This window comes from Vicugna pacos, chromosome 3 (genome assembly GCF_048564905.1).
Source record: "Vicugna pacos chromosome 3, VicPac4, whole genome shotgun sequence".
Classification (NCBI taxonomy): domain Eukaryota; kingdom Metazoa; phylum Chordata; class Mammalia; order Artiodactyla; family Camelidae; genus Vicugna; species Vicugna pacos.
The window spans coordinates 70,984,614-70,996,694 of record NC_132989.1 but is presented as its reverse complement, the minus strand read 5'-3'; the positions used below and the strand labels follow the sequence as shown (position 1 = coordinate 70,996,694).

At 39.4% G+C, this 12,081-nt stretch overlaps 1 protein-coding gene across 2 annotated transcripts in view; it reads right to left on the bottom strand.

The window, feature by feature from the left end:
- Positions 1-7,956: 7,956 nt before the first annotated feature.
- CERT1 (ceramide transporter 1) overlaps positions 7,957-12,081 on the bottom strand; it is a 117,084-nt gene continuing 112,959 nt past the window's right edge. For both annotated transcript variants that reach the window (XM_015245598.3, XM_006197586.4), the window contains 2 exons: positions 11,646-11,782; positions 7,957-8,188 (listed from right to left, as the gene is read on the bottom strand). In XM_015245598.3, the coding sequence (XP_015101084.2) occupies positions 11,655-11,782 (128 nt within the window). In that variant the 3' untranslated portion in view covers positions 7,957-8,188; positions 11,646-11,654. The remainder of the gene's footprint in view (positions 8,189-11,645; positions 11,783-12,081) is intronic.

The window sequence follows — 12,081 nt, the reverse complement described above, 5'->3', positions numbered from 1 at the left end:
GAGTGCAGCACACTCACCTGGGTTCCTGATTCCCTAGGTCTCGGGTGGGGCCAGGACTTTGGCAGTTCTATTTTTGCTGCTCTAACCATTCTGGATTTCAGTGCGAGGTGCCTAAGAGAGGTTCCATGTCGTAGTGGTTAACACTCTGGACTCGGTTTCAGTGCGAGGTGCCTGGTGTTACTGTGGATAAATGTTATTAGAAAATTGTGTTTATTCAGAAGCACACAGCAAACCCCCAAGGAGAGGTTAAGTGTTGGTTAATAAAACAGTAGAGTTAATTCTAGAGAGATATAACTAACCGACTGCAAAGTATGCTTTTTGAGTTTGGTTCTCCCCCTTGCCCCTTTAACGCTATGACCCCCGCTCCATAAAACATCAAAGTTCCCTACATTTTCAATGCACAGAATGACTGTCTCAGAGAGAGACATTTTTAGCCACTTACTCCCCTCGCTTTCCTACCCCTTGGTCCCCACACAATCTCCCAAAGGGCCAAGTAATGCAGTGGGGGACCAAAGAGGAGAAGCCCACCTTTAAAGAGGTTTGCATGTATCATTCCCTGCTAGCTACCCTCACCTCACAGCCCCAAAGTGTGACTGCTCTGTACTTTAACTTCCCAGGATTGCAGCTCCGGAGCAGGATTCCTCAGAGGCAAGAAGCTTATTCAACAGACCACTCAATTGGTAAATTCTGAAGCCAGACGGCAGCGAGCCTCAAGAGGGGAGGGAGGGCCTGGTGCCAGTTGTGTGTTTCATGCTTTGTCAAGGAAACTTGGCAAGAAGGCATCAGGTATTAATCCAAAAGAGAAGGGCTACCGTTGCCTAACCTGTGCTGATTATGGAATTCCTTTGCTTTCCTGTCACTTGAAACTTAAAATGGTAAACAAGGTTCGATGGATGAGGGGAGGGGAGGGGACAGTTGAAGGAGAAATTCTGTCTCAGTCTCCACTCCAGAATCAGCTGGGATTGTGTTAGAGGTGGTGGCCACCATAAAGCAAACCCAGAGTACCGTGAGCCCTAACTGATGTGTGATGGAAGAACCTCCCTCCCCAGCGTTCTCCTCTCCCGAAGCTCACAAAAGACAGACCCAGAAGCCTCTACCTCCCCACCCGTCTCACTGGACCAGGGCGGTAGCCTCAAAGAGCTCTTAACAGTAAAACCAGCAGGATGTGGTGCACTTCCTGCCTCAGTCTATTCTGATTTAGGGTAGGACCCGTGAACCACCTTCCTCATTCTTAACCCTGGATTGCTCTCAATCAGAAAGTAAACTCAGGTCGGCTCGTAAGCAGCCCACTTACCTCTGGCCGCGGCTCCCTGGGCAGATCGGGATGCTCTCACCCGTGCTGCACAGCCTGTGGTAAGTGGCCAGAGCTTGACGCTGGCTTGCTGGGATCGCCTGGATAATTACAGTGTTAAATGGAAAGCTCTTGAGAAAGTCCCTTCTTTTAACTTGCGTAGGACAGTGCCTACCTGGTCCAGTAGGATCCAAACCTTGAACAACCTTGAGCACCTCATCAGAAAACAAAAACTAAAACTAAAATGATAAAAACACATACAAATAAAAGTTGAAGTTCCCTCCCCCAATCTTGCCCACAATTTCCTCCAGACTGAGGTCTCTTGAAGGCAAGGACCATGTCTTGTTACCTTAGCACAGTACCTTCGATTTAAAGGTCCTCCATCTCGTTGAATGGTTGACACAATAAATTAGTGTAATTAGAACTTATTCCAAAGAGAAAATAAGTTATTTACAAGGGGAGGAGGACAGCAGTGTTGGGGGAACTGGAAATCCAGAGACCTCCATTCTAGTTGTGGCTCTGCCACTAATTGTGAGACCTTGGGTCATTTGCTTCGTGTTTCTCTTAGTTCCCTTATTTGTAAAATGAGACAGTTGGATCGGCTGGCTTCTAAGGCCTTCCCTGGCACCACATATTCCATGAAATGCCACATTTACTCTTACCATAAATATACCATCCAGGTGGACTGATAAGATAGAGACCAGCTTATTAGCACAGCTGCTAGATTAATGGCATAGTAGTTAGATGATCTAAGGATGAAGGGAAAAGCATATAGGATAGAACTGAAGAGGAAGGGCTGAGAGGCTGTTATAGGTAAGGTCGGAAATTGGGACCCTGTAGTAGGTTTTTGGATGTTGACTGAAGGGAGGAGAGAGAGGAGTTCCTTTGCAGGTAAGCAGGGATTGCTGAGTGACATGGAGTAAACCCACCTGGCTGGGACGATCTACTCATAGAGGGGACCCAGGACAGTCAGGCTGGTAAGGCAGATGCAGGAAGGCCAAACTCTTAAACCATACCTTGCACATCAGACTGAAGTCAAAGGAGTGCGGATTCAGTCCTGGAGATAAGAACACTATCAAAACACTTAACAAGAGGCATTAGGTATCAAAGGATAATTTGATTAGGAGAGAAGATTACTTAGGGGGCTACCCCGACTCTCCAGCTCTGAACTCTTCATCTTCAGCTAATACTTCACAAACACGGCAGTGACTCCTGGGCAGTCCACTGTGAGCCACTGTCACTTCCACTTCCCAAGTTTTTGAAACTGTCGTTATCATTAGTGACTTCATTATTGTCATTACTTCTGACATTAGCGTGAGAATTATTTGTAAGTGAAAACATTAATGGTTGACTTATTCCACATCAAAATAAAACCAGGCATTGAGTAAGTCCCCACTGATTTTCCTTGGATATGTAAAGCAGGAATGCTCAAGAAAGCCCTTCAGTGACGCCCTCTGCTGAGAGAATGATCAAAATACTTCGCATGGCCTTCAAAGTTTTCCACCAACTGCCTTCTGCCTCTCTTTCTAGTTTTCTCCCTTACTGGACATACCCCTCCCTGTAGGCTAAACCCCAGAGAAGCCAAGTGACTTACGGTTTAGCTCAAAGCCCCCAAATGTTTGCGTCCTTCTTGTCATGATTCCTGTGTCTTACTCAGCTCCATGTCCTCAGCATTCAAAAGACAGCATGGAGCACCTATTTGCGGTTGACCGAATAGTTCCTCACAGTTGCACAGGGCTTTAAAGTTCAAAGCATGTTGAATACATTATCGCACTCTTCCCCAAACAATTTGTGATGTAGCCATGGTAGGTGATTTCATATTATTTTATAGAAGAGAAAAATAGATCTAGAGACAATAAAATGACTTGGCAAGATCAAAGCTGTTAACGTGAGATAGCCAGAAGTACTCTGGTGTTCTGGCTTCTAAATTTCGTTCCCTTTCAGTATACGGCATACACGGTACCCAAGCACATGCAGAGAAATTCACTTAGAAGTAACAGAAATATCTACTGGGCGTTAGGAATGAGAAGTCAAAGCCACGAACCATACATTAAATTGTGGTTTTAAATTAAAATGAATAATGAGTGAAGCAGAAGAGCTTACTAATTTGGTGCTATCCACATGCATGGATGTTGGTGAACACAGCAATGACCCACATTCCCTATCCACTTTCTGAGGACACAACCATGAACCAAGAACCAGAAAGACTTTCGCACGTCTCAAATATGGTTAGGTCTATCGGTAACGAACCTTATTAAAATGCTCAAAGCCTATTTCCTCTTAGTTTAGATACATTTCTAAAAAGCTTCTTAATTTAACCTTTAAGATAAAATTTACAGATCTGGTGGGGTTCTGTGACACATAGGTATTTTGGTTTTGTGAAGCCAATACTAAGTGTGTAGTGTTAAGACCCATACCCTGAAGTTCTTCAAGCATGTCAGCTCTTTCTATTCTGTCAAACACTATATTCTGGACACAAGGCAATAACAGCAGCACAGTCTGACAGCAAGAAGACTCGAGTCACCCAGTAGTCCTGGAACTCTGGTCTGTTTCCTTATCTTTTCAATACAGGTGACACCGCCCATCACCATCACCACCAACCATAAGGGGAGAAGTCAGACAAAACGCAGGCGTGGTGTGTGGTACAGACATGTAGTGGAGACATCCTCATTAGCACCTCAATAATCATAAAGCCTGGGTGATAAGAATATCCTGGTTAGCATCTTTTAGTAACTTCCAAGATCTTTAGGATTTGTTATAGCACTCAATTCACAGAATTCTGTGGAGAAGAAGCCAAATAAAGGAGTTTAACATTAGGATATTTGTTTAAGGCTATTCAAAGTGTACAGACATGGAGTGTTAACAAAATTTTCCTTAACGGGTAGACAATGCAAAGGCCAACAATGAGTCCTCTGGTAATCTAGTTCAAACAATGGCAAGAAAACCTGGAAGACACTAAAAAAGCAATTCAACTTGAAATAGCTTGTTAGAATTACACCTTGGTTATATTCCAGAGCCAAGCTTAAGGCAAAAACTGCAGACTTAAAACTACTCTTGACAAATTTCTCAAGTGCGCCATGAGGACTACATAACATTTCCCCACAAATAAATCCAGCACAACAGCTAGATGGATTTCTCTCCAGCATCCCACCAGATTAAACAGTTGGCTTGTGTCTAAAGGTCATATTGTTTGGATGGTATGCATCTTTGAACACTAGGAGAGAAATACATCAGTGCCTTTCAATATAACCGTGAAGGCAACCAATGACCAAGTGAGGTGCAAATCCACACTTTCATCTCATGGTGGTCCTAGGGCATGAATCCCCTGTGTGTACCAAGTGGAGCTGGCCATATTATTTAAATGAATGAGGGATGACTTATCTATGGCTAAATGCATATAGCTAAATTTTAAGTGTGTTATGACTGGCACTGTGCTTTTATTTTAGAAATGCCCAGCTGCATATGGCTTCACTCTCTAGCAACTAAAAACAAACAAACAAACAAACAAACAAAAAACTTTTGGAACAGGATCCACAGTAAAAAAAAAAAATCATTAAAAACTAACCTACACAATACATACATATGTAAAAAAGATTCACAAAATACTTTTATTATTTGTTACGTACTTGATCTAGTCTGTTCTATTTTGTAAAAAATTATTTTAGGTCACAACTCAGTAGTCTTCTTGATCCCTAACTGGGTTACAATCTACAGTGTGAAGAACACTGAACTGGAATATTTCAAGCTCTTAACTACTCAGAGAATTATGTAAGGCAGTACCTGGGGGTTAAGAAAAACAAGCAAGCAAGCACACTTGTCCATAATATTTTAATACTTTTCCACTTTTAAATACTGGTTTTAATTTTGTGATTGTAACATGGAAGATCCAACTTTATTATTTTTTTAAAAACATCATCAGGACCATAAAGCTATTATAGAACAGTTACACTCCACACACTCCCAAGGTACTTTACAATGATTATGTTTTGAGTTTGTAGATGAACAATGACAATAATCCAAATACATCGTCTGTACAACTTGGATCAAATACTGGTGAAAGTGTTTAATTGGACAAACAACTGATAAGCTTAAAAATAACGAGCACAAATTTCACAAGAGAACCAGCTCAGCCCAACTAAAATTTTCTCAATAGCAACTGACACTGATGTTGTATAGGAGTACAAATTAGCTGATGAAAGTGAACTAATGGGAACCCCATTCCTCCTTTTCCTTGTTTTGTATTCTTTACACCCTCCCAGTCATCTTCCTCCTTGGTGTAGCTACCCCTGTAGTGAACCCAAATCAAGAGCTACTATGGTCACCCTCCACCTCAAAAGCAGGAGCCCTGAATTCCAAGCGAAACATTGCGCTCTCCTGAACTACATGTACAGTGGGCACTCAGGGACAAAACCCCTCATCACCGGCATCATTCAGGTTTCTATCACAGTACAAAAGAGTAACTGAGTAGAAAAGACAGTAAAATGATTTACTTTTCTTTTTCTTGGGGAAGAGAAGTAGGAAGTAACTGGGTGAGAATAACTGTGGATGAGAAAACGCCATGTACATTCAGCAGGTAGGAATTAGCCACACGGAAGTAATCCCAGAGGGTCTGAGTGTTGCCTAAAGGGCTAGCACCTCTCCACACTCTGATCCCTTTTAAACCCCTTTCCTAGTCCCCAACTCACTTGTAAATCTGGCCGGGCAGGGTTTACCCCAGTGAAATGCTAGTGCAATTATCTGAAGGTAAATGTATCTTTTCCTTTTTTTCTTTTTTAATACAAATATTTTTAGTGTAATCATTTTATTTACAGAATAAATTGCAAAATTATATCACTAACATTTAGTGCAAATGCAACTAATGCAGATCTAGACACCGCTCTGTAAACTTTCCATACCTCTGTAAAATAAAACTAGCCAATTTAGTCATGATAGTTACCAGAAATGGCAAACAGAAAAGTATTTATAGTGGGCATATAGAATTTTTTTCTGACGATTCCCATCAGTGGCTATGGTGAATAAACCTTCCCTCCCCAACACCCCCATACTCCCAACCCCACAACTGATTGTAAAATAAAGTACACATTTGAGGTATAAACTTTTCTTTTTTTAAACATCACAATATAAAATGTTAACTGGTGATGTAGTAAACTGATATGATAATTTGTCTTATTTGCCTTAACTAGCATTACCACCATAGAGGCACTTTTCCACGTAGTCAAATCATGAACAGCGTTTTTCTGTAATAAGGCATATTCCATGCACATCATTTAGAGAAAGGTAAATTAAAAAATAGAAAAGATTTATGGAGCATGAAATCTCGTGCATGTAATGTAAGCATATGTCTTATATGTATTTTTCTCTCTGTACAGAATAATAAATACCACTATATCTGATGCAAGTAATTCACTTCCAGGATTGTGTATATTAAGTGATCAGACGAATCCCATCATTAAATTATCACCTTGCATTTGTCATTAAGACTCCATTACCACATATGACATATATACAGGACATGTTCCATGTGACACGATTTTCTGCTTTACAAAATGGCTCTGATTTCTGTGTTTCTATAGAGACGAACAAGTCAGCAAAGCGTCTACAAAATGCCTCTGACTTCTGTAAGCACATCTGTGTATGAACACAATGAAGACTCGGAAGTGGGCAGTCATTTCTACTTCAGTGAGTACTATTCCCTGCCTCGACTCCATGATTCAAGGTTTTTACTAAAAAAGGTATTTTACATCTAGGTGCTTATAGCGACTAAAGAAAGAATTTCAATTTGAATCACATGGACTTCTTCACTGCTCTGCTGACGTTTCTGATCAAGAGGCAAACCGGGGCAGTGCACACATTTTCTATGCATATCTTACAACGTATCTCTTCAACTGACCCAAATTAAAAGAACTAACAAACATACATGTTACTGAATACCAGAAATAGAGAACCAAACGTTAAAGCTCAGTCTGGTTTGCTTTAACGAGTGATACCATATCTCCTCTTACAAATTTCACGAAAACATGAGTTCATTTTATTCTGACCGTTTAACCAGAATGTGGTTTACACCTGTCAGGTTATACAGATGTTTCTGTTTGGAGGCAGGCAGAACTAATTTAGAAGTTACCAAATTGCGTTTGTAACACGCTGAAAAAACTTGTAGCACACACTACACAACTAAAAATACAATAAAAATATAAAGATATCTGGGGGAAAAAATAAAGCTTTTCACTCTTTCTCCATCAGAACCAAGGTTCTTCATGGGAGTAAGACTATAGAAAAGGCGAAATCACAGGTTACTGACAGCCCTCAGTTATTAAGAGACACTTTACACGACAACATGAATCATTATAGAAATCAGCAGCAATGAATTCTATGATTATACAAAGCAAAAAAGTCAAAAAATTCTGGACACAGATTAGACTGTAGGCCTGAAAAAAGAACCCCATCCAGATATTTGGTGCACAGAAAGCACATGCCCATGTGCGTCCAACTTTTGTGCTTTTCTGTTGTGCACAAAACCTGATACAACTGAGGATCTTAGGCCGAACCATAGTAAATTAAAAATTCTGAAAAAGTTTCCAAAAATTAAAGCATCAATTCCTAGTTGTGATTCAAAGTTGATTTTTTTCTCTTCTAGGAGCAAGCAAATAAAAATAGAGCCATATACATGTAGTTTTACATGTATTTATAGTTATATGCTGAGCGAGGAGACCTAGCAGGAGACAGCTAGTGTTTAGGTGTTCAGCTTTGCTATTGCAGTACTTCTTCATTTTTGCACACGAGGCCAAGGTGTTGGGCCATAGACAAGGCTGTAGATCCTATGTTCCAGCTTAGAGTGTCCAATTCTGTTTTTTATTTTGTTCCTCCAATATGGAATGTCACACAGCCTTGCTTCAGTCACTGTAGGAAAGAAAGCAAGAAGTAAGACACTCAGCACTGTATTACCACTAGCAGCTGCAAGGCCACCAGAACAGACTCCCCCTACCCTCCAAATTCATGGAATGCACAGAAACTGTACGGAAGTTTATATGTTAAAGATTCTTCACCCTTAAGTGTAAAATTATCTTTACACACTTGCAAATATCCCACCAGAAAGGAACAGAAGGTATAAGAAATCTTCTGAAAGACAGAAAAAATTTACAAAGGGTACTGTGCTACAAGGCAGGCAGAGAGGGTAGGAAGCAGAAGTGTCTGGATCTGTACCCCACAAACTGGCATTTCCTTCTTCTTAGTCCACTAAATCTCCATGGGATTTCTCTAAAGATGACAGACACTACTGAAAGTTACTATTTCTCTATCACCAAAATTAAGACTGTTAGCTTTCCTAAGTTTTCAAAGCCAGGCTCCACTTCATACATCTTCCAAAAATCTCAACTGGTCTGAAAGGCCAGAGCTAAGTTTTGGCCAGGGAGACCTCCCAGTTCTATCTTTCACACACACGTCCACAAACAGTGCTACCACCTCCTTCCCCCTGAGGTTAATTCTTTTCCAAGGATTTTAACCCCATCCTTCCAGGTCCACAAAGGAAGAAATGTGTACACGCGTGGGTGCCCACACAGTCAGTCAATAAAACGATGCTCCAAATCTGACAGCTTAGAAGCAAATGCTATTAATGTGTTAGCACGTATTTTGCAAATGTTTTCAAAATTACTCTTCTCAAACATAGTTGACAGCACGTTCTTATATAACTGCACTCTGATTTCTTTTGCTTAATACACAGTTATATTTTCTGCCTACTCTGCAAGCCTGAAGGTAGAGGTGAAGAAGAGGGAAAACAGATATAGCTGGAGTCTTGGTCTTGGTTTGAGCAAACAGCAACGCTTTAGAAATCTTAAGGCTGTGGTGACAGACACCCAGCTAAGAAAGGTGACAAACTTGCTGCCATCATGTGGCATCAGGTTTTTGGTGCATTTGATAAATACAACACAGAGACAATCAACACAAAGGTATGTGTCCAGATCTAGCCATAACAATTCCAAAGTACAAGTTACCCTAAAAACAGCGTATTTAGGCAGTGCACTTACACTTTAAGAGAATCCCTCAAACGTCAGGCTTTGTCCCAAACAGAGAAGTAAGACCAGAACCTGTTTAACATTTTCAGGCAAAAACCCATTTTCTTGGGAAAAGCTAAATATCTGGGACATCAATGCAATAACCCTTACATTAGTATCTGAGAATAAATTTAGCCTCTGAGTTTTTTTTTTAAAGAATTACACACTATAAACAATATCAGAAACCAGACTTAATTAAAAACATAAATCACTACAGTTGACCCTCGAACAACATGGGCCTGAACTGCGTGCACCCACTTATACACGAATTCTTTTCAGAGCTACACGATCTGGGGTTGGGGTTGGTTGAATTATCGGATGCACAGGCACCAAGGACATGGAGGGCAGACTGTAAGCCCTACTTGATTTTCATCTGTGCAGAGGGCTCGCGCCCCTAACTCCCAAGATGTTCATGGGTCAACTATATCTAGTTATTAACTATATTACTTTTATCTAAACAAACTGACTCAAGAATATAAATTTCTCAGCCAATGATTTAACATTCACTGTGGGTGAGAATGAGAGGACGTTCATATACACTTACTGCTAGGATATTATCCTTTGGCAACATCCATTACAAATGTAAACGTTAACACAGAGCTTCTCAGAAACAGAATTATACAAACGCTTCTCAAATGGATGAAGAGATGCTTAACCTCATTCATATTAAAAGGACTGCAGTTAAACTACACAGGGGAAGTATTTTTCACCTATTGAGTTGAAAAAAATCAGGAAGTTTTATTTCATATGTTGTGTGAGAGGGTCAGAGGAAGAGGCACTCCAGTACATTATTGCTGGTGAGATGGTAAATTCATACAGCCTCTACAGAGGGCAGTACCTAACTTACAATGCACAACCACCCCTAAAAAGCGCCAAGAATGCCACATCTAGTAATTCATCCCACATACAAAATGGCACATGGGTATGATGGCAACACTGTTCTACAAAAATCAGAAATGACTTTAACATCTACAAACGGAGGATTGGTTAGATAAGTTATACATATGTACACAATGGGATTTGTTTATAGCCATGAAAAAAGAATAAAGCAGCTCTGTACCAAAGACCTTCGGGTAAAGCACATGCAAAACCAAGATGCAGAACCTTGTGCATACAACGCAACCTTTTTTCAACAACAAAAAAGTGTATCTGTGGGAGGAATCACTTACGTTTGCTTATTCAGGTGAAAATAAAACATCTCTAGAAAGACACAAGAAACTACTAACAGCAGCTATACACTTTTGTGTGTATGTGGGCAGTGGGCAGCAAAAATGGGTGATTGGGGGCAAGGGGTAAGTTTCACTGTGCATCTTTTCATATTTTTGACTTCTGAACCATGCTAACATCACTTATTTAAAAAAATTAAAGATTTCAACTCTTTCCACAAAGATACTCAGTTTCGCATTATTTGACAGCAAAAACATGGGAACCAACCAGACATTAACATGAGACTGTGGTTAATAAATTCTGCAACATTCATATAAAAGATGTTAAAAACTCAAGACAGTGAAAGAAAAATACCATATGAGATCGTTCATATGTGGAATCTAAAAAACAAAAACAAAAACAAACAAACAAAAACAAAGCATAAATACAGGACAGAAATAGACTCACAGACAGAGAATACAGACTTGTGGTTACCAGGGGGGTGGAGGGTGGGAAGGGATAGACTGGGATTTCAAAATTGTAGAATAGATAAACAAGATTACACTGGGAAATATACACAAAATGTTATGATAACTCACAGAAAAAAAAATGTGACAATGAGTGTGTATATGTCCATGAATGACTGAAAAATTGTGCTGAACACTGGAATTTGACACAACATTGTAAAATGATTATAAATCAATAAAAAATTAAAAAAAAAAACTCAAGACACCTTTCTATGTCTCATATCTTTAAATGTACTAATAGTCAAGATACACTGTTAAGTAGAAAAAGCAAGCTCAAAACAGTGTTTTTTAAAAGAACCAAAGAAATATTGCCATTACATACATAAAGTCTGGAAGAATATATGACAAACCTAACAGTAATTTCTGGGAAGGGAGGAATACAAGGAATTTGCACTTCTGAAATTTTATAGTCCCATAATACTTACATTTCCTTAAATTAAGCAGATATTACCTAATATAAGCAGAAAGATAATGAAAAATTAAGTTTTAAAGGCTATAAGAACAAAAACTCTTCACATCTGGGAACATCAAATAACACAGAAACTACTTTCAACAATTAATTACATTGTAATGTCTGTAGAGCCATATTAGTCAAATAAAGTTTACAAAAATAGATAACATATTTTCCAGTACCTGTTAATACTAGAACAAAATAGGTTTTCCTGCAGTTTTTTCTTGTACGTAAGAAGTAAAACGTTTTAGAAACTTTGGATACTCTCGCTTTGCCACTGCCCTTAACACTGAGGCTGGTGCCCATCCTCCAGGGTTTACTGTGAGATAAACGAAAATTCAAACTGTTAAAATAAAATTGTCCAAATACATGTGAAGCACCCCTTTTGTTCCTTTGCTTTTTAAAAATTCCTCACATTGGAACAGCACCTTTAAAATCTTGACCACTCATTCCTTAATACTAACCACTAGATGAGAACAGAGAGCAAATACACATTTATTACCTTTCTAAAACATTCTTGGTTTCCTCAATTATATGCAAATAATAGTAAAGAAACACTTTAGGTTACTTAAGGCAGATTTATTCATTAAATTCTACTATAATCATATAGTAACTTAC